Source organism: Rhinatrema bivittatum, chromosome 4 (assembly GCF_901001135.1).
Source record: "Rhinatrema bivittatum chromosome 4, aRhiBiv1.1, whole genome shotgun sequence".
NCBI lineage: Eukaryota > Metazoa > Chordata > Amphibia > Gymnophiona > Rhinatrematidae > Rhinatrema > Rhinatrema bivittatum.
In genome coordinates this window covers 435,371,026-435,394,086 of record NC_042618.1, presented here as the reverse complement: position 1 = coordinate 435,394,086, position 23,061 = coordinate 435,371,026, and the positions used below count along the sequence as shown (strand labels likewise).

The window sequence follows — 23,061 nt, the reverse complement described above, 5'->3', positions numbered from 1 at the left end:
ACCACTCTCTACTGCCACCTCTGGTGAACCATACAAGCTGCATAATAAAGATATGTTCTCTGTGTTTGTGCATCTGAGTCTAGCCTGGTGCTACAGTTCCCTATGGGGCTCCTCCCCATGGGAGTCACTATCACTGTTGCCCCTAAGAATCCACCAAACATCTCGATATCATAACAGCATGTGGAACAGGGAGAATTTAGAGACTGATACCCTGGAGGTTCTGGATTTCAGCTTTCCACTTAAAAGCCTAAATTTGACTTCCAGAATCTCCCTCCCACATTTTCCTATGTTGTTGGTGCCCAAATGTACCATGACAGCTGGCTCATCCCCAGCACTTTCTAAAATCCTATCTAGGTGACACATGAGGTCTGCCACCTTTGCACCTGGCAGGCATGTTACCAGACAATCCTCATGTCTACCAGCCACCCAGCTCTCTACATTCCTAATAATTGAATCAACAACTATGACCACTGAACTAACCCTTCCTTCCTGGGCAATAGTCCTGGGAGACACATCCTTGGTGTGAGAAAACAATGCATCACCTGGAGAGCAGGTCCTTGCTACAGGATCACTTCCTGCTGCACCAGGATGATGCTGTCTGACCAGGAGACCTTCCTCTCCAAGGCAGCACCAGGGCTGCCAGACTGGAATTGGGACTTGTCTATATACCTCTGTCAGCCTCAGCTCCTCCTGGTCTGCCACTCAGCCTCCAGAGATTGGACTCCTTCTTTGAGAGCCATGAGCTCTTTGAACTGGGTGCACTCATACAACTTCTCACTGGTGGGTAAAAAAATCATACATATGACATTGATGCACAAGATTGGAAGGCCCACCTCTTGCTGCTGGATTTATGCCTTTAATTTTGTTGAGTTTTAGTGAAGTTTAGGTTGCTAAGGGAGTAGGAATATGTAAATAAGAGTCCTTTCAATTTATTGGTATCTTCACTATTACTCTGGTAGTGACCTGCAACAGGATAATTAAACTCTTGATAAGGGCTGAGGCAATTCTATGTTTTAGATAAAAGGCTGACTGATTTTTTAATGTGAAAGTGTCTCTTGCCTATAAATCAAAGGATGAGCTAGGGATGGGTAGGAGGGAGGGAATGACAAACAAACACAAACTTTAAGCTATTTCTACTTTTGGATAGCTTTTTATAACAAACACACAAACTTTAATCCATTTCCTACCTTTTGGCTTGAGTGTGTGCTCTTTCTGGTAGGATAAATTCTTCTGTGGGGACTGCAGGGTGTGAGAGGTAAGTGAATGAACTTCAACAAGAAGTGAATCCTGGAAGCAAATGCCAGAATTATGGGTGGGATTGTGTTTTGTCTTTCCATCGCTAAATACAAGAAAAGAAAATAGAACCATGTGTGTGCTGCTCTCAGAACCGTGGATATGCTCTTGTTATTCTTTTGCATTTAGTTTGCTTTTTCATTTTTTGTTGGCAGATTTACTATCAAAATAGGCTAAAGCTAGCCTTAATTGGTCAGAGTCTTTTTGGACAAGAAGTCTACAGTAATCTACGTAAAGAAGGACATAAAATAGTGGGTGTATTCACAGTTCCAGATAAGGATGGGAAAGCCGATCCTCTGGGTGAGTGCATAATATCATTCTCTAATTTATGAGAGAGTGGAGTATTCTTTTGTCTTCCTTTATTTTTTTTGGACCTGACAGTTTGCTCCTTTGTATTTCTAGCTTATAGGGTCATTTTCCAACTCGCATTATGGCGTTTTTCGCATGCGTTAAGGCGTTTTTCGCATCTTGCGAAAAGCACCATAACGCATGGTGCGATGCAAATTTTTAAAAGGGAAGGGATTGGGGAGGAATCAGGGGTGGGGATTTTGTAAAAATGGGCTGGCTTCATGAATCCATAATGCATGATTTCGCACAGTTTTGCTGAAAATAACTACACCTTTTTCAATAGTGTTAAGCTGTGTGATATGCCCATAACACAATTTACAATTTTTTTGCAAATTTCATTTTGGACATTTTTAGGCTGGGGAGATGGAGGGAGAGACGCCTCTGATATTGGCACCATAGTAAGCAGCTATTTATGCCATTATAAGAGGCCCACCTAGTAACTCGAGGTGAGGTTTAGGTAGTAGTGTAGGGATTAGGGGACACTTTTACATGCAGAGTGAGACACACGAACAGAACAGTGCACTCTTGTGAAGATTTAATGTCCTTTAGAATGAAGAAACTCACACAACGATGAGATTTGTACAATATTCTCTCAACCTAACTTGATGTTACCCAGGTAGAGAATCCATCAAGCTAGGTCGATAGAACATTGTACAAATCTTATCGTTGTGTGAGTTTCCTCACTCTGAAAGACATCAAATCTTCACAAGAGTGCACTGTTCTATTTGTATGTCTCAGTATGCATATAAAAGTGGCCCCTAACCTCTCTCTCTCTCTCACTCTCTCTCACCAGGCCATAAAAACCTGGCAGTATGAACTACTGGGTTCTTTCTGCAGAGACATATGAAGAAAGAACCTATGAAACCATGAAAACTATCAGTGTAATGAATAGTATCCAGTAGAGATGTGAATCGGAACTGAAATCGGATCCGATTCTGGTTCCGATTCACATCTCTAGTATCCAGTCATGCATTGCAAACCATTTGTAACAGTTTTCATATTTTTGGAAATAACTAACAGGGTCAGAATAAAGAACTATAAATAGGAGAGTTCAAGATGCAAGCCCATTGTTAATCCAATAGGATTATTATTCCCAGTGACCAATAAGAAACATATGAACTTTGGATGCTTTGCTGTGCCTTGTGATGTAGAAGGAGTCACAGCATAAAAGACTCAGTTCCAGTTTTCTTTCAGAAGATGATGATTGGCTCAGATGTATTGAGTTTGATTTGTTTATTCCTCACTAAGAGGACTGTCAGCCACATGAAACATGAGTGCCTCCAGCTAGCCAAGCAGGGGCATAAATCTGGAGATATTTCTGGTGCTATCTTATGCTGCTTCATAATCATTGTGGGCCAATGCAATAACATGCACCCAGCCTAGTGTATGGGTTTACATGTGGTTGGGCGCGCATTTTGGATGCACTAGACTAGCACCCAATGCAGTAAGGAGATTAGCGCGCCCTAATAAATGCATACCTGATAGTGCCCATCACATGTAAATTCTATGTAAATAAGAACATTAGCTATTACTTCCCAATACAGGAAAGAGCTGGGCGCCCAATGAACACTTTTTAACGTGGGAAATTAAACTCCAGCCCCAGAGAAGGAGTAAAGTCACCTCGCACTCAAGGGCTCATGAGAAATAAAAAAAATATGGTCCCCTGTATTACAATAAGTGTGTCCTCTTCCACTGCTTACGGAGGAAAAAAATAAATGTATATTTTGGCTTGATCAGAAATACCCACTTTTCTTTATGGCCACACAATTTAGATGTCCATACAAGGAGCACCTAATATAATACACTTCAGCAAAACAACAAAAAAGAAGCAGGATCAAAACAGACATTTGTATTGAGCATCCTTTGCAATTGGGTGCCTGATGCAATAAACTATTGAGCACTATTCTCCCTTAGTGTGTCCTTTATAATGCTGCCTCTCATTTAAATACTGCATCTGGTGCCCAGAGGATGTGGCTGCATGCAGGTTAAGACAACGGGTGCTCAATACTATCACCTGTTTTGAGTGCATGTTTTACTGCATCGGCCCCTCAGTGAGTGTGTTTGTTTCTGTATGCATATAGTGTAAATACATTCACATTTATAAATATATGTGTGTATTATATATAGGTATTTCTTAATGTATATATGTGTATATATACATACATGCATATATTAATGTGTGCTTTGTGCTTAGGATTACTAATGTTTCTAAGATTCTGATCTGGAAACGATCAAACTATATATTTGTAATCCTAATCACTGAAAATTAGGGTCTGAAAACCCCCCCCCCCCCCCAAATAATTCGATATAGCAAGTTTCAGTATACCCAAACAAGCAGCTTCTTAGTTCTTCAGCAGCCATGACCGAGGTCTGATTCCCATTTTGAGCACAACATTTCTGGAACTGTACAGCCCTGTGCAGTTTTGCCTGAATATCCTTCCTCTTGGTGACCTTCTCCTCTCCAGCTGCTTGATTTGAATTAGGCTTTGCATTGATGTATGCTTCTGCAGCTTAGAGCAGGAACTCAGGCAGGCCTGGAAATGCAGTTGGCACTAGTGGGTAAGAAGTCCTATTTGCAAGGTCATTCCTTTTGCATTTAGACTTGCTTCAAAATATTAGAGTAGATGTATTGTGCTGCGCAAGGTCAGCTCTGTTTTTGCAGAAATCGAGGACTGTAGCAGTGACTGCAGTGAATCTCAGAGAAGAGTTTTGAAGGTTCACATACAGAACCTCTGAAGCAGGAAATTAAGTTCCAGTCGGCTAGTTTCACAGCCCTATATGAAGGCAGTGAGAGTTCAATTCCTTAGACATAAAAGTGAAAGCTACCACCAGATCCATTATTACCCATTCTGTTGTGCTGCTTAATATGCGGACTACCTAGTAATTGTATGGATGTGTACAGTTTCTTCTCTGCTGCAACCTGGCAATGTGTAATCTTATTTGTTTCATAAGCAAGCAAGTATGATTAGTGTTATATTTATCACAGAAAACAATACTTTAGAATTTATAAGGTATGTACTAAACTATATTTCATATTTTTTAGCCAGATCTAATAGAAGCATTTCAATCTAACAGACTTAAAACATATTCTGGGTTAAATTAATACCCACAGGTATATAGTTCTCAGAAAGAGAAAATACATTACCACAGTTATCTTCTGCATGATTAAAGGCTCACCATGTATCAGGAGAAAATATATTTCCTTCCTGAATGTCCATAAACTCTTTGAGGTGAGTCTTAATGACCTAAATAGAACAGAGAAGATGTCATCAGATAAAGATCATGAGGTCCTCCCAGCCTGCCTATTTGTGCTGGTCTACCATGCTGTCACAAGTCTTACTCAATATGTGGCCTTCTCCCTTCCCACCTACCAGCAAGGTGCCTTTGTGTCTGTCCCATGCTTGAAGTCTGTTCCAGGCATACCCCACCCTCTCGGTAAAAAAAGTATGTTCTCACATTCTTTTAGAGCTTCCCTTCATGTCCATATGAGGACCCCTTGTTCTTGAATTTTTCATGCTGCAGAAAATGCTACCATCTGGTACTTTATTGATATTTGAATGTTTGTCTCATATCTCCCCTTTTCCTTCTTTCTTCTATCTAGAAAGTACATCTTTAGCTCCTTATGTCTCTCAATGTATGGCTCATAGTGCAGACCATGCATTGTTTTGGTGGTCTTCCTTTGAATTGCCTCTCACGTGTCAATGTCCTTTTGTAGACCTGGTCTCCAGAATTGCACACGATACTCAAGGTGGGATCTCATCAGAAACCTGTTTAGAGGTAACATTATTTCCCTCTTTCTACAAGTGATCTCTCTTTATACGCCCAAGCATACTATTAGCTTTCCCAACTACTTTGTCATACTAACTGACTACCATGAGCTCATCAGACACAATGACTCCCAGATTTCTCTCCTGTTTGGTGACTACTAGTTCTTCCCCTCCAAAATATTTTGCTCTTGGATTTCAGCACCTCAGAGGGATGATTTTATTGTTTTATTAAAATATGGTTACCAAACCCTTCTTCCAGTTTTTTAAAGTCATCTTTCATCTTATCTGTGTCTCTGGCATGTCTCTTCTGTTGCAGGTTTTCATATCAGCTGCAAACGGGCATGCTTTCCCTTCTAACCATTTCCACAGTGTCACTTAAGAAAACATGGGGAGGATTAAACTTAACATTGAGCCTTGTGGCACTCCACTCATCACTTTTCCTTCACCAGTCTGGATCCTATTGCCCATGCTCTGAGTCTTCTTGTTTACCAACTTCTCACCCAGTTTATAATTTTTCATCCAACTCCCAGGCTGACTAGCCTGCTTCCTTGTCTTCTGTGTGGCACAGTGTCACAGGTCTTCCTGAAATCCAGATAGGCAACATCTACTGTATCGCTCCCACTCCTTCTCTCAACTCCAATCTACTACTCTGGTCACCTCATCAGAGAAATAAATCAAATTTTTTGGCATGCTGCATAGGATCCCTGTAATGTTGACTGCACAGGTTCTACACTAGTCTATCCTTCAGTAGTTTTTCAATTACTTAGCCCTCTACTTGTTACATGTGCCCCGCAGCGCGGTCCTCTCACCTTTTCAGACGGACTCCAGCTCCTGGCTCCTCTTCAAGCGTTGGGCCACCAGCTCCGACCTCAGGTTCCCTTCAGTGCCTCTGGCCCTGCCACGCTACCCAGTGTTGCCAGCCAAGATGTCCCTGCTCGTCGGGCTTCTCCGCGTTGCCTGCGGATAGACATTGCCATCAGCGCTGCGCCCCTTCCTAGGTGTGCACACGTGCATCATTAGTTCTTTTAAAGGGCCCACCGTGGGAACCTGGCCATGGACCCAGATGCTGACGTCAGATTTCAGCGTATAAAAGCTCAGGCCTCGCTCCATAGCGTTGCCTTTGCAACAGGTCTCCTCGTACTCGTTGCTGATCCGAGAATAGTCTCTTCATTGTGTTCCTGTTTCCTGTGGTTCCTGGTTAAGAACATAAGAACATAAGAAATTGCCATGCTGGGTCAGACCAAGGGTCCATCAAGCCCAGTATCCTGTTTCCAACAGAGGCCAAAACCAGGCCACAAGAACCTGGCAATTACCCAAACACTAAGAAGAACCCATGCTACTGATGCAATTAATAGAAGTGGTTCCTGTTCTCCTAGTTCCTGTTTTGTCTGTGTTGGACTGACTCTTTGGATTTGACCACTGCTACGCCTGACTACTCTCCAGCTTCTCTCCAGCCCCGGACCGCTGCTATGCCTGACTACCTTTCAGTTTCTCTCCAGCCCCGGACTTTTGCTACACCTGAATATTCTTCAGCTTCTCTCCAGCCCCTGACCTTCGCTACGCCTGACCACGCCTGCCATCTCCATGCCCAGACCATTGCCTTGATTGACTATGTCTGCCTTCTCCATGCCCAGACCATTGCTTTGATTGACTATGCTACAGACTTTCCTGTGTCCAGAGTTCTACGTTGCGTGCCACAACTTCCACTTGCTGCCGGCTCTGATCCTCGCCAGTGACGCCTCCCTTCACCTATCCTCTAGATGTGGACTTACAAAGCCTAGGCCTTCTTTTACTTGAGCGCCTCCAGTTACTTATTGTTTCTTTGGCGCCTGAGTTCCAGTACTGAATCCAGTCCAGGATAGGACTACGCCATCTACCGGCTGCTGTTTCTGGGCTGAATCACCTTCCATCTCTAGCTAACCTCGAGGCCCACCTAAGTCCTGCTGGCCCCAGCCCCCAAAGGCTCAACCTGAGGGGAACGAGGGCTGGTATAGGTGAAGCTCCAGCGGCCTTTAGTTTCAGCCTACTCCACCTACTGACGGTGGGGACCCGTAGGTCCTTGCCTATGGGTTGCGTCAACCCCACCTCAGCCCAAGGGTCCACCTCTGATGCAACACTACTGATGTCAAATTGTCAGGTTAGAAGCTCCTATAGTAATAAGCCATTTAGATTGTTGTTTCAGTGCTGGTTTATCTGCATGTAGGGATGTAACATATGCATTTTCTGACTTACACGAACTGTAGACATAAAAAAAAACCAGGTAACTTAAATCCAGATTACAAACACTCATAGTTGGGGCAAAGCTTTAGCTCAATTCATACATCCAGTTTGTGTCAATGTACATAGTAATCCTTCTTCATGGATGAGACAAGACTTTCACTTACAAGATTAAACAAGACTCCAGTATCTTCGCATCATATAATATCTGTACACAGTGGTTTAAGAGCTCATGGGTCTTCTACTGGGATTCCACACTGCTCCTTGGCCTCTGAGCCTTCCAGATGCTAAAAATGCCTTCCTGATGTCCCTGCATAGCTTTTCAATCCCCTGAGGACCAACATGGATTGCTATAGGGGGGATGGAGACATGCACCAAGCTCTCAATAGTCTGATCCTGGATTCCTCAGTGCCATCCTGGGGTTTTGCACACAGCACACCAGTCCCAAACTGAGGTATCTTTTGCTCTAACAAACTAACAGGTCTGTAGTTTTCCACTTCCTCTTTGTCCCTTCCATTTTGAAGTGGTATTACATCTGTTTTTCTCCAGTCTCTTGGAACCTTTCCTCTTTCGAGTGGTAAATTGAACAGAGCTACGTGTGAGGTTGAAATTTCTGCAGTGTAACCCATGTTGGGGATGGTGTTTCAATGCTGATTTATTAATAGATAAGGTGATAACATAAGCATTCCCTGATTTATAATGTAATTCTGGTATAAATAAACTGGTCATTTTAATCAAGGTTGCAAACATTCACAGTTGGGGCAGGATAGCTGGACCCTCAAGGGTGGGGGATATAAAGCAGGCTATCAGTAGACTGGGCCTGGATGCCTCAGTGCCATTTGTGGCCTACACATAGCATGCCAATCTGGCACTTTTCACCCGGGCCTTCTATACCTTCTATAGCTCCTTCAGCATTTAGGATGTATCCCATTCCGTTCAAGATCCTTGTTTCCTTTCAGTTGTGCTAATGCATTGAATATTAACTTCTCAGAAAATGATAATGTGTTCACCCCTTTGTGTCCTCGTCTTTAATCTTTGCTCTGTTACCTTTTCCTTTCCTGCTAAATACAATGCAAAAGTGTTTGTTTAAAATATCTGCTTCCTTCTGATCCTTTCCTTCATTAAACCTAATCTCCCCATTCATTTTTACCATTCCCTGTTAGCCTTCCTCTTTTCTCTTATACAATAGCGTACCCGTTACCTGGAATGGTCAGTACCAGGGCCATGCCGGATATGGTTTTTATTTATTTAATAATATTTATATAATCACTTTTTTGATCAAAAAGACCACCCAACGTTACCAGAAATGCCGCAAGACACCATATCACTTCAAATTAAAATAACACTGGGAGCTCTCCCTTTGCCGGCACCCCTCTCTCTTTTCTCCCTGGAGCTTCCCTTTCACCTCCTGTGACTCGGTCTGCTCTTCCCCTCCCCCACAGCCCAATCCAACCTGGTCCAGCCTGGTGCTTCTGTCACACACACCTCTGGTGGCTTGGCATATCTCCCTCCCACATTATATGCACAGTCTCAGATCAGCTGTTTGAACCATGCAGTGACTGTGACTTGAGAGGGAGATGCTGGAGCAGCAGGTTAAAGAAACTCTCTAGACATAGCTGGGTCACATCAGGCCATGGCAGGTGGGCAGGCGGGAGGAGGAAGAGGAGGAAAGGGACTAGGTTATGATGTGTCTGTGCAGCACAAGTTCTAGGAAAACAGACATTTATCTGGAGAGTAAGGAATGCAGTTTTTGTATGAATATTGGGAATTCTCAGATAATGGGTTTTAGGATAAAAGGTGCTCTACTTATTTATTTATTTATTTAAAAAAATAAATATCTATCTCCCTGTAGATTTAAAGAAAGTTTTATCCTCTGCCTTTGCTGATTGAACAATATCCTCCTCCATTTGCTAGGATAACTTCCTTTCCTGTAGATCTCCTGGTGATTTTGCCTGTCCTCGTCCTTCTGTGTCTGTATTTTCTGAATGTTCGTGCTACCCTTTCTCCTGCTTCTTTGCTGAGCCATGGTGCTTTTTTTTTTTTTTTTTTTTTTTTTTAATTCTCTTTGCCTTTTACGCTACAGGTATGCCCTGGAGGAGGAGAGAGGGCAGATAGACCTGAGAGGGATCCAAATACTTCCAAGGCACAAATAACGTACAGGAGGGCAGGATTTAGCAGTGGAAAGAAAAAAAGTCTAGAGAAAGGGGTAGACGCGGGAGGAATTAGCATAAAGAAATAGTTGTTCTTTGGATAAGTGCTGTGTGTATGGCAGGGCCGCAGCTGAGTATTCTGGTGCCCAAGGCAGGCAAGCACATCTGTGTCCTCTCTCCCTCCCCTGATACCCGCTTCTCTCTCTCTCTTCTTTCCTTCTCTTCTCCCCGACCCAGATAGAAGAAAGAGAGCAGGACTCTTACTTTCCAGTATCTTCATCCACTGCCAGCCCATACTTGCATTTCAGGGGGGGGGGGTTCTGCCTGCCCCCCCCCCCCCAGAAAGGCCTTTGTGCCCTGGGCAGCTGCCCCTCTCGCCCACCCTTAGTTACAGTCCTGCTGAATGGGAACATCCTCTCAGTGGAGGTCTGTGGGAACAAAAGCGGGATTGATCCTCAGAAAAGCCTGGGGCAGACGCAGAGGATCCTACGCAGGAGGAAAGCAAAGGTAAAGCTGGAGATCAAGTAGGGAAAGTGGGCCCACTGGATCAGCCCAGTAGTCTTTATCTGCTGTCAGGTTTTTACGTTTCTCCGTTGCTTTTGTGCAGACAGACTCTGCACATCTTAAGTTGTGAGCAAAATGAATACCCTACAGTTATGTTTCACAATTAAAATATTCTGAATGTCATAGCCAGGGTTCCTGGGTTGCACTGATTTGTTACGTCCTTTGATTGCTCATGTCAGGCCTGGCTCTGACTCTCTTGGCCCTGCAGAGTGGAGATGCATGCCAGAAAAAGGAAAACACGCCAGTCGGTTTGGCTGATCTGACTTCTTCTAGCGCATGTTTCTCCTCTGCGCAGGAGGTTTGTGCAAGCTACACGAGCTTGAATCAGGCTCAATATGGCTACAGACTGTGTGTAAATATTAATGTAGCAATACATGCTTTTTCTGACATTTTTCTCAGCGGTGGCAGCAGAGAAGGATGGGACTCCAGTATTCAAGTTCCCCAGATGGAGAGTTAAGGGAAAGTCTCTCCGGGAAGTGGTTGAAGCCTATAAATCTGTGGGAGCCGAGCTGAATGTGCTCCCGTTCTGCACACAGTTCATCCCTATGGATGTAATTGACCATCCTAAGCACGGTTCTATTATCTACCATCCGTCCATACTTCCCCGTCACAGAGGTGCCTCTGCTATTAACTGGTAAGATTTACTTGTATTCAGATTTCCTTAAGCTGACAATAAAGTAGTGTAGCTGCTGCGTAGAGAAAAAAGGGTCAACAAATACGTTGTAGGTGAGATCATTTTATTGGACTAACTCAATGCATTTGTTATTTTTCTTGTTGATATTTTGAAATTGTATTTTGGACCCAGCAATTTTCTCCTGCTCCTTTGTGCTTCCAGCTCAATCAGAACCAGTCTCTGTTGGGCCAGAGCCCTGGGAGCCCTCAGATGCAGCTGGCCAAGGGTTATTTCTGCCTATTTTTATAGCCGCCCAGCTACTGCAGTCGCAGTCCTTGCCCAGGGGGTCGCAGACCACAGCCCCCTCTGCGGCTCTTTCCCCTTCGGAGGCTGTGAACCCTGCCTTTGCAATATCCTCAGCCCCAGCTGACCTGAAAATTCAACCCCACTGAGCCACCAAGCCAGTCCAACTTAATGCATTTATGACTATTTTCCATGAGACATGCAGACCTAATAAAGGGAGCATAACCCTCAAACGCCACTCACAAATAAATGAAATTTGTCCGTCCCCCCCCCCAAAAAAAAAATCACCTATTTATTATTTAATCATTTTGCATTCCGCTACATCCATAATTTTTCTGTTCACATAAATAATAATACAATTCTGACACAGGGTCGCATGTTATTCAACATTAACAGTATACCTAAACACACAAACTGGTCAATTTTAAAAGAAATGCAACATGAGCAAACATACACCTCATTTTATAACCTACGTGTGTAGCATTTAAAATACTCATGCTGTGTGCATGCCAACAGCCTTTACATGTGTATCTTGCATGCTGACATGGGTGTGGGGGGGAGGAGGGGGAGAGAGCCTCTGTGTAAGCTCAGTCTGACTCTCTATACCAGGGGTGGGCAGTTCCGGTCCTCGAGGGCCACAAACCAGTCTGGTTTTCAGGATATCCCTAATGAATATGCATGAGAGAGATTTGCATGCACTCTGCCTCAGTTGTATGCAAATCTATGCCATGCATATTCATTAGGATATCCTAAAACCTCGACAGGTTTGTGGCCCTCGAGGACTGGAATTGCCCACCCCTGCTCTATACATAGGTACCACTATGCGGGGCATTTTGAATAAGGGTGAGTTTTCAGGAGGTGGGTTGGGGTTAGGGTGGTTGGTGTTACAGACACATTCAGAGATATTCATTGTAAAATTGACATCACTAAAGAATTTTAGTCCTTATATGCAATGAAAAGTCTAACAAGAGGACTTGATTTGTACACTGCAGTCTCTGCTAGCTGCATTGTACAAATCAACTCCTTTTCATCGCTTATAAGGACTAAAATTCTTTAATGTTGTCAATTTTACAATGAATACCTCTGAATGTGTCTGTTAACACCACCCACCCTAACCCAAACCCACCTCCCAAAAATCCACCCCAATTCAAAGTGCCCCTCAACAGTGGTACCTATATATAAAGTGTCAGACTGCCCCTATACAGAGTCTCTCTCTCATGACCTATAGCAAAGTTATGCAGGTAACATAGGTGGCCATTTTTGCATGAGCAACACTTTTAAAATCAACTTCAAAGCATATAAAAAAGGTAAAAATCTATTTAAATAAAACTTGCATGACTAACACTGCAGCTGCTGATATGCTTGGATGAAATAAAAGGATTTTCCTGAAATTTTCTTAATCCATCTCTGCTCTGAGCTCTTCAAGAAGAATATTTCATAAAGTTTGTCCTATATATGAAAGTTCTTTTGAGTGTGTTTGTTAGAGCCTGTACTCATATAAGGCTGGAATAGCTAGATGACCTTAATATGCAGGCAGAATAGCTAGATGACCTTAATATGCAGGCAGAATTTTGCTTAAGCAGTAATAAAGGTAAATTAGAAGACTAATCATAATAAAGAAGTTTCGGAATAGTTGGCATTATTTTAAATGGAATTCTTCACTCTACTGGAAGCCAATGGAGAGCATACAATGCTGGGAAATATGTTCCCTGAACTTAAACCTGGTAAGCAGCCTTGCAGCTGTGTTTTTTGTACCAATTGTAGTATCTGTATCAGGTTCTTTAGTAGCCCTACAATAAGCCATTACAATAATCACCAAAGCCTGCAGAACTGTTCTAAAATCCTCAGCCAGTATTCAAAATTTTAGTCACCGGAATAATTGTAATTTAAAAAAAAACTCTGCAACTTGTTTCTTGACCTTTATTTCTACCTAAACTAAAAACAAAGCAATCTGTATTAAAAAAGGACAAGCTTTAGCAGTTGTACATTAGGACCTATTATTGTGCCTGAATATCTCTTCCCATAGAAATTGTAAAGTATATTAGTTTTGCACAATATCCAATAGCATAGAAGCCCTAACACTATGGAAATTGTAATCCATGGTGGTCATGTGTAAAAGAATAATTATTTCCTGATGTTCGGGATGTGATATAAGTTAATTATCTAAGAGATATGAAAAAAGAAGTTTGACAGAAAAAAAAGTGCCACTGATCCCACCATGATCCCTATACCTTCACTATGTAAATTTCTAAAATTTAGCTAATGACTTAGATTTAGCATTTTGCTATAAATTTTGCATGTCTAGTGCCCACGATAAAAGCATTTCACATTTTGGGCTAGAGAGAGAGAGACTCTTTCTAAGACTCTCCCATAAATCAACAATTTATACCACTATAGGAGAGTCAACTAGTAATTCAAGGTGAAGTATTGGGGGGCAGTTTTACATGCACAGTCAGAGTTACGAACAGCACAGTACACATCAGTGAAGATTGATGTAATTTGGAGTGAGGAAAGGTACACGAAGATGAGATTTGTACATCGTACTCTCGACCTAGTTTGATACACTCTCTACCTAGCTGCTATCAAGCTAGGTCAAGAGTATAATGAACAAATCTCATCTTTTGTACCTTTCCTCACTCCAAATCACATCAAATCTTCACTGATGTGTACTGTGCTGTTCATACCTTTGATTGTGTGCCACCCCAGAGACTCTCTCTCTTTCTCTCTACTCCACTCCTCTCCTCTTGCCCTCTCCCCCCTGAAATGGGATTTGCGATATTTATTGCAAATCCTGTTTCGGACATATCACACAGCATAACGCCAGGAAAAAAAAGGTGTAGTTATTTCCAGCATTAAAACTTGCATTATCACACACAATGTTAAAACACCTCTCATTTTCATAAACTCCTCCCTTTTGACTAAATTTTAAAAATTTGCATACACATCTTGCAATGCGTTTTTTATTGTGGGCGTTATCATGGGTGTTAGGACCCTAATGTCCGTGATAATACCCTAACGTGATTTGAAAAATGACCCTGTAAGTTTGGACCTTTGGCTTGTCCATCTGAGTTAAAATACTTTTTCAGAAAACTCATAGCTAAGTGATCGGCTTCACATGAAAGGGTCCCCCTTTTTTGGATCTGTAAAGGGAACCCCAATAGATGTGCAGAATACACCCAACTCTAATTCACAGAAAAGCATATGTACATATATATTGGGCCCAAAAAGCAACAAGGTAGGCAATCTAGAAAAGCCGTGAGCAGACGTAAGAAGGTAGATGCCAAAGAATGTCTTTTTCAAAATCTTTATTGGCTGGAGATGTATGCAAACAATAAAACGCCTGACTCAGGCCGAGTTTCACCACATTCCAGTGGCTGCCTCAGGGGCTTGCAAACCACTTTAGTCAAATTTGTAGCCAATTCGAAATATATTTCTACAGGTAATCAAACCTGAACCGCAGCAAGGACGTATCTTAATGAAGAACAAGTAGCTCATAATCTCTTGAAGGAACCATGTACTTAATGGTGCCTCATATGATTAGTGCCGCCGATCTATATCTGCGGAGACGGAAAGAGGAGCTCGGACTGATAGAAGAGATAAAGAAATTCAGTCTCTGGGCTTCTAAAGACTACATTGGGGAATTTAAATATCAGTAGAGCATAGGAGAGGTAACAGTCTTGGGGAGGTGATGAGAGGGTTGGAAAAGCACATGCTTTCCAGCAGCTAGGAAACTGACTGGGGAGAGGCTAAAATATAGGAAAAATCAAATTGCCTCTGCCCTCTCCCTCATTTCCAAAACTTGACTAGTTATGTTCAGGCTTTTAGATTGTCTAACTGAGTTAAAGGACATGTCAGAAACTCACAGCAAAGTGACGAGGAGACCCAAACTTGTACCATTTTTCTGTGTATGTTACCATGTGTCCAGTATAAACGTGTGTATTTCTCTTGTGCCATAAAACATTTGCTCAGCAAAGATGCAGTTTTCCATTTGATCCTTTGTCTTCTTTTGCTCAATGTGGTTCAATGTGAAATGTGACTTTTTTGAGACCCAGCTCACTAAAGACCTGTTGTAATAAGGTCTAGGTATGTGCATTCGTTTTTTGATGATTAGGAAATTCGTACGAAATTTCCTAAATCCTCATGGATCAGGAAACCAATAAAATGATTATACTTTCCCCGAATTTTCATAAAAAAATCGTTTTTTGGTTTACTGCGCACTAACGGGTGCTAACATAGAACCATTAGTGTGCGATAACTCCTGTTAGCAGGCACTAAACCAAAACCGATTTTCCACAAAAGAAAAAAATGCCGATCCGCGGGTATACGAGATTTTCCCGCGGCCACACAAAACCGAAAGCTGAAACAATGGGGGATCCGATTCACATCTCTAATAACTCGGCAGTTCATGCATGCTAACATACAACTTTGTTCCCAGTTTAAGAAGAAGTTTAAAAGTGAATTTTTTTTATTAAGGTTTTAATAAATTTACATACCAAGAAGACAATCTTGACATAGAAACACTGAAGTATCAATATTAACTTTACATAATTATGATAACACCATCGGATTAATCATAACCCTATCGTATTCCTATCACAACACCATACTTCAGAATAATGGGGTCCCCTATACTAACTACTTATTAAAGGATCCACATTCTAATAATTAATTTATCACACTATAATTAATAAACATTACCTTTCAAACAGCTTGGAGGAGAGTATTTTTATATGAGAGAGAGTATCAGTGTATTTAGGGGGGTCTCGTATCTAACTGGAATGTAATCCTTTACCCCCTCTTACACTCTTATCTTTATCAGACAGGAAATGAACTAACTGTTCTGGGAGGAAGAAGAGATAGGTTGACCCCTCTATATCCAATTTGACACCTACAGGGGAATTTCAATAGGAAACGCGCTCCTATTTGTTGGACCTGTGGTCTTAAAAGCAAAAATTGTTTTCTTTTCCTTTGTGTCATTCTTGACACATCGGGATAAATCCTCACCTGCATGTTCACAAATTTATGCAATCGATATTTAAAAAATAATCTAAATATCCAATCCCTATCCATTTCTAGTGCAAATGTTACTATCATGGTACTGGTTTCAGCTAGAGTAGAGTCTCAGGTTTCTAACAGCTCTTTCAGATTTAAAAATGGGGTCTCTTTATTAATTTCTCGAGTTTCTCCTCTATTCCCTCCTTCCTTTTTTCCTTCTAGAACTTTTTTCCCCTGTAGGAGGTAATAGGCTCTCACCACTGGGGGTATGTTTCCTTCTGATACTTTTAATATCTCAACTAAATACTTTCTGTACATCTCTTTTGGGGATATAAGAGCTAATCTGGGAAAATTAAGAAATCTTAGATTCCTTACTCTTAATGAATTTTCCATACTTTCCAATTTGTTTAAAATTTTTGTAATATCCCTCATCATAGATTCTTGAGACTCTTTATTTGAACCCAAAAGAGTTTTGATTTCTGTATTCTGCACCGTAACACTTTTCAATGTCTTCTCTATTGATAGTAATCTTACTTCATGATTTTGTACAACATCATTTATAGGAAGAATTTTATTAGCTATAAAATTTCCTAAGCTCTCAAATGCAGTCCATAAAGATTCTAAAGTAAATTCTGCTGGTTTCTGTAATGAGTAAGAAGGAGTTGAGGAGTCAAGTCCAGCAATTAATCCTTGATCCCCCCCTTACTGGACTGCCAGCAGACTCGCTGGATCCCAACTTCCCAGCGTCCTCACTTAGTTCTCCCCGTTTAGGAGACCCTGGACCTTCAAAACTGCAGGCAACTTCAGCTTGCAGTATATCCGACTCCGACTCTGTGGCCCTAAGTGTGGCAGGGTTTGCTGGCGCTACTCTCAAAATCAGGGATAGTGAGATGTCAGAGTCAGGCAATGGAGCTTGAGAAGATTCTGAAGCTCCCTGCACTAGCGACTGCGCACCTGATTCAGTTCCTCCTTGTCTAATGTGTGCATCCATTGGTCCAGATTTTTCAAGGTTTAGGGGGTTCCAGGGCACATCTTCTCCTTAGCCCTTCTTTTTCTGACACTATGAGGCATTTAAAATTGGGAACGAAAGTCCAGGTTCACACAATACAGCGGTTTGAAATGTATCCATTTGGTCCTTTAATAAGGGAGGCATATAGTAAGTACACTAATTTTTCTTCAAATAATTTCAACAATATTTATTTGCTTAACAGAGGTGGAGGAGCATTCAATTAAGAAAGGTATGATTTGGAACGAATTCAGACGAAGCCGCGTGCCCCTTAGGCGCACGCGGCTTGGGTGACGCGCCGGCGGCAGCAACGCACCAGAGGGGGGCAGCCTTATATCTCCCAGGCCCATCCCTCCCTGATGATGTCAGCATCCCGGAAAAGTTATCAGAGGCCCTGACTAGGCTAGGTAAATCCTTCGCCCTGTTTCTACCTCCTTGGGTAATTTTTGTAAACCGCTCTCACCTCCATCTCTAAAGGTGAATTTTAAAAGCCTGACACGCGCATTAATTAGGGGATGTGCGAACATGTCTGGCTCGTGCCCGCTGTATGGATTTTAAATGTTGCCTGTATATGCAGTTAGATGCCACAGCGTGCTCATCTCGGAAGTTTTCAAAATGTGGCTGGGACATGAGCATGGTCTGGGCGGGGCATGGGTGTTTCGGGGCGTGAAGCTGAGATGTGCATATAAATACTGAGGTGCTCCGGTGCACGCCCAGAACCCCTGCTGCATAAGTTTACTTCTGCTATGGAGGAGGTGTAAGTTATAAAATAAAGATAAATAGGCAGATCTGTGGGGTTTTAAGGGACAGGGATAACTGGGGGAAGTGAAGGCTATTAAACCAGGGGGGGTTTGAAAGACCTATCTCTTAACTGGGCGAACTAGGGACAAAATGGTAAAACTGGAAATGACGTTGGTGCCCACCCCTTTTAAAATCCCCCTATTTATGTATTAGGAGCAGCATTTGTGCACACTTGTGCATGCACCCACTTAAAATTTGGCACACATGTGCGTGCGGCCAGGCTATTTTATAATTTGGCATGTATACACCCGCAAGTTATAAAATAGCCACATCCCTGAGTGTGGGCCGATGAACGTACGCACATGTGTGCTCGTGCACTGAATTTCAAGTTATAATCTTAGTGCCCAAAAAAATGTGTGCATAATTGTGTGTTAATATGTGTGCAAATTAGGGCTCCTTGGCAGATCCCATGTTTATCAAGCCATTAGTTATTACTCTTTAATGCAGAGAGATGTTTAACTCATGTTTTCTCAACACTAGAAATTTAACTCCTGGTGTAGCAGGGGTAGGCAACTCCAGTCTGGTTGTCAGGATGTCGACAAATGACTATGTTTTAGGAAGTTCTCTGATCAAAACCCCTATGCTTTAGTTCTCATGGATATCAGTTCAGCATTTAATACTTTAAATCATTCGATCTGATTTTCTCATCTCTTTCAGATTGAGATCCCTGGAACAGTTTTAAATTGGTTCATTTCTTACTTGTGTGGTTGTGTTCAGACTGGCATGACTTTTTGACTGCAGTTCCACAAGTCCCTTTCAGCCGCTCTTTTTCATATTTATGTCTCCATTATGCACATTTTTGGTTACCCTTGGTGTCCATTATAAATTATATGTGGATGACATAACAGGGTTGGGTTTTTTTTACCAAAGCAATCTACTTGGCAAGCAACTCAAGAGTTTTTTGACAATTTGTCTATTCTCCATCGAGGCTTGGTTTTTTCTTAACCGGCTCTTGATCAATTTAGATAAAACTGAGATTATTATTCTGAAAAGATTGCCTGCTCCGATGATCCAATTAAATATAACTTTGAAGGATCTAATCTGGGAATAATTTTAGATTCTGAGCTCTCTATGAAACCTTCCATAAGTACACTTGTCAAGACTAATTTTTTTTAAACTACACCTGTTGCGTAGATTGAAATCACGTCATCAAAGTAATGACTTTCGCTCGGTCCTACAAGCTATGCTGCTTGACAGCACAGATTATTGTAGTTCATTGTTGATAGCCTCCTGGACTCTGCATTAAGGGCCATTCAGATAATTTAAATTTTATTTATTTATTTAAACTCTCTTCTATACCATCGTTAAGCCAGTAGCCGTCACAACGCTTCACAATGAGGCACATAAATTAATGTTGCTTAAATGTGTTTTATTTTAACAACTAACAGATGCCTGTAAGATATGGTACATAGTTTCATAATAGATATTAATTGGTAAGTGAAGTAGTTTATGCTTAGTTTTATCAGTAACGGCTTTAAAGTATATTAGAGTCTACATGTTATTCATGACTGTTTGAAAAAAGTAAAACATACTCAAATTGAGTAGGTGGAGTGTGTTGATGTTCAAACTCATCGCTTTCTACGTATCCCTGGATTCTATTCTCCATTCTCTTTGTGATATGCTTGTTCAAATAGCCATGTTTTTAGGCTTTTTCTGAATAGTTTAATGTCTCTTTGCAATCTGATTTCTGAGGGCATGGAGTTCCATAATATAGGTCCTGCTAAGGATAGGGCTCTGTCCCTTACTTGGGTTAGTCTTGCTCTTTTGACTGAGGGAGTAGTTAGTAGTGCTTTGTTTGCTCATCTCAGGTTCCTGTTGGGGACGTGTACTCGGAGTGCTGTGTTCAGCCAATCTGTTTTTCGTCATAAATGAATTTATGTATGGTACATAGCGTTTTGTATTGTATTCTCTGATCAATGGGTAACCAGTGTAATTCGATTAGGGTGTCAGTGATATGGTCTCTTTTTTACTTTTTCCAGTCAGAATTCTAGCTGCTGTGTTTTGCAGTATCTGGAGTGGTCTAATTGTTGTGTATGGTAAACCCAGTAGCAGGGCATTACAATAGTCAATGCTCACAAAAATTAAGGCTTGTAACACTGATCGGAAGTTGGTTGGCATTAACATTGGTTTAAGTCTTCTAAGAGTCATAAGTTTGTTGTATCCTTCCCTTAAATTAAAAGATATATGTTGTTTCATATTTAGTTCTGTATCAATTATCACTCCTAGGTTTCGTACTTTCTCAGTTAGTTCTATCTTTTGGCTGTTTTTGAGTGTGATTGGGTTTTGAATGATTTCTAAGTTTTTTCTTTCTAGATGTAAGAATTCTGTTTTCTCTATGTTTATAATTAGCTCCATTTGGTTTAGAAGCTGTTTTATAATATCTATGTACATGTTGGCTAGGTCCAATGTTTTTTCGATTGTGTTGTCAATGGGAAGTATTAGTTGAAAATCATCGGCGTATATGTAATGTGATATGCCCAGTCCAGCTAGCAGGTAGCATAGTGGCAGCATGTATATGTTGAATAGTGTGGCGGATAGGGTGGAACCTTGTGGAACTCCTGTTTGAAGGTCTATTTTATCTGACATTACATCTTTGATCTGTACTTGGAAGTACCTGTTATTTAGGTATGATCTGAATCATTTAATTGTTTTGTTGCTTAATCCTATTTCTTCTAGTCTATTTAGTAGTATGTCATGGTTTACAGTATTGAATGCTGCTGATAGATCTAGCATAACTACTATGTAATGTTTACCGCTGTCAAACCCTCTCATGATGTTATCTGTTAGTGCAAGCAGAAGTGTTTCAGTGCTGTAGTTTTTGCGAAATCCGTGTTGTGATGAGTATAGGATGTTATTGTTTTCTAAGTGTTCTGCTAATTGGTTTTATATAGTTTTTTCTATTAATTTTGCAAGTAGAGGTAGGTTTGACACTGGTCTATATTGTTTAGGACAAGTGGGTCACTGTTTTTTTTCTTTAAAATAGGTTTCACTGTTGCTCCTTTAAGTGTATCTGGCATGGTTCCTTCTGATAAGGTTAGATTAATGATATTTGTTAGAGTCGGTGAGACTGTGGTGGCTAATTGTTTTAAGTCTATGGTTGGTATTGTGTCCTGTGCATGTGGGGCGGGGTTTATCTTTTTTAGCTTGATTCTACTTCTAGTTCTGCCGCGGCCAGGTTACTTATGGGCAAGAAATCCTTTGATCACATTACCCCAGCACTCTGAGCCTTGCGCTGGCTCCTGGTGGAATGGCGCATTAGGCACAAAGTTGCTACCTTGTTCATAAACTAATCAAGGGCAATGGTTCCATTCCATGGTTCAGTACACTACTGCAGATTCATGTGCCATCACTTTCTCTGCTTGAGATACTTCTTATAGGCTGGGTCATCTTAATGAAGCCCAAGATAAGGTATTTTCAATAACTGGCCATACACTTGGGAATTCCTCCTCTGATTACAATGTAGTCTGAGCAATGCGGCACAGTATAAAATCGCTTTGAAAACCTATTTTTTTAAAAAGGTCTTTTGTGATGAGTTGGCCTAATTTTTAATATGTGTTTCACAACAGAAATGCAGCTGTTTATATGTTTTCCTGTTTTTAATTTGGATGAACAACTGTGTATGTGTTTTATGTGTTTTAGACTTTTGTTTTACAATGTTTTTATCAATATTTTTACTTAATTTTATATCCATATGATGTTTAGTTTTTATTGTATGTTCAATATTTATTTTCTGTTTGTTCTATAATTATGTATGTAAATCTGGAATTCGCTTTGAACTTTGGAATATGCGGCATACAGATTTGTAAAATTAATTTTTGCATGCATTGCCTCCATTGTATGCAAATCTATTTCATGCAGATTCATTGTGGCTATCCTGAAAACCAGACCTGGTTTTTGTGCTCCAGGACCAGAGTTACCTACCCCTGCTCTGTACTCAAGATTTATGTGTATAACACGTTTTATGTACACAAAACACAATTTGTGTATATCACAAGCTTTCTGTGCAGAAAACATGGCTTATGTGCGTAAATCATGTTTTATGCATGCTAAGCATGCTTCTGTGCACACATTTTTGGGTTAGTGTGCTTTTTTTTTTCTTAACTCCCGATGCAGTAGCTCACCATTACTGCATCAGGAGTTAGCTTATTTTTAGTGCACGAGTAAAGAAAATGTGTGCTGAAGTTTATTGCATATTTTTCACTCATGTCTTAATATATTGGGATCTGAGTGACAGAGATTGAATAGCATAGCTGTCAAACTCTTCAGTGTTTCATGTTTGAAATCTTGTGCAAATCCATTCCCAGGTCATTGTTTTGCTCTTTCACCTCCCCCAGTCAGAACAGCAGTTCCACATCTGATGAGAATCACTGCATAAAACCAGCCTTGTACCCTAAACCCTGCTGCTCTTTTCAGGACGCTGATTCAGGGGGATAAGAAAGCAGGTTTTTCTGTCTTCTGGGCTGACGACGGTTTGGACACTGGACCTATTCTTCTCCAGCGCGAGTGTGATGTGGACCCCGATGATACAGTGGACACCCTATATAATCGTTTCCTTTTCCCAGAAGGGATTAAAGCTATGGTAAACTGCCCTCGTTGTTACTGAGAGGAAAAGCAAGGTTGTAAAGATTAAAGAATGCTGTGGATGTAGTGCTTTTGAAAGCACTACTTCTTATGTATGTTACATCTTTCTAATATCATTTAATGTTTATTTGCTTTGTTTTTGTAATTAATTTTATTCAAAACATTTAATATATTTTATTATTTAATGTTTTCTATTTTAGAATTGAACATTTTGGAAAGCAGTTGCATTTTTATTCTGCATGGGTAGTTTTGCAGGGTTATTTTACTTCATCATATGCTATGTTGTAAAGGTTTATAGCCCCAGGAACTGAAGTCTGTCATAAAAGCACTTAAAACCTTTTCTTCATGGAAACACTTTGGTCCATAAAAGAATTTATATATCGGGGCTACATCCTCAGTCTCTTTCCCCCTTCTTCTTGTCCA

At 41.0% G+C, this 23,061-nt stretch overlaps 1 protein-coding gene across 1 annotated transcript in view; it reads left to right on the top strand.

Moving 5' to 3' along the window:
* The window catches only part of ALDH1L2 (aldehyde dehydrogenase 1 family member L2), an 84,838-nt gene that overhangs the window by 11,343 nt on the left and 50,434 nt on the right, over nt 1-23,061 (top strand). Inside the window, exons 2-4 of the mRNA XM_029601528.1 lie at nt 1,449-1,593; nt 10,739-10,973; nt 22,471-22,636. Of these exons, the coding sequence (XP_029457388.1) occupies nt 1,449-1,593; nt 10,739-10,973; nt 22,471-22,636 (546 nt within the window). The remainder of the gene's footprint in view (nt 1-1,448; nt 1,594-10,738; nt 10,974-22,470; nt 22,637-23,061) is intronic.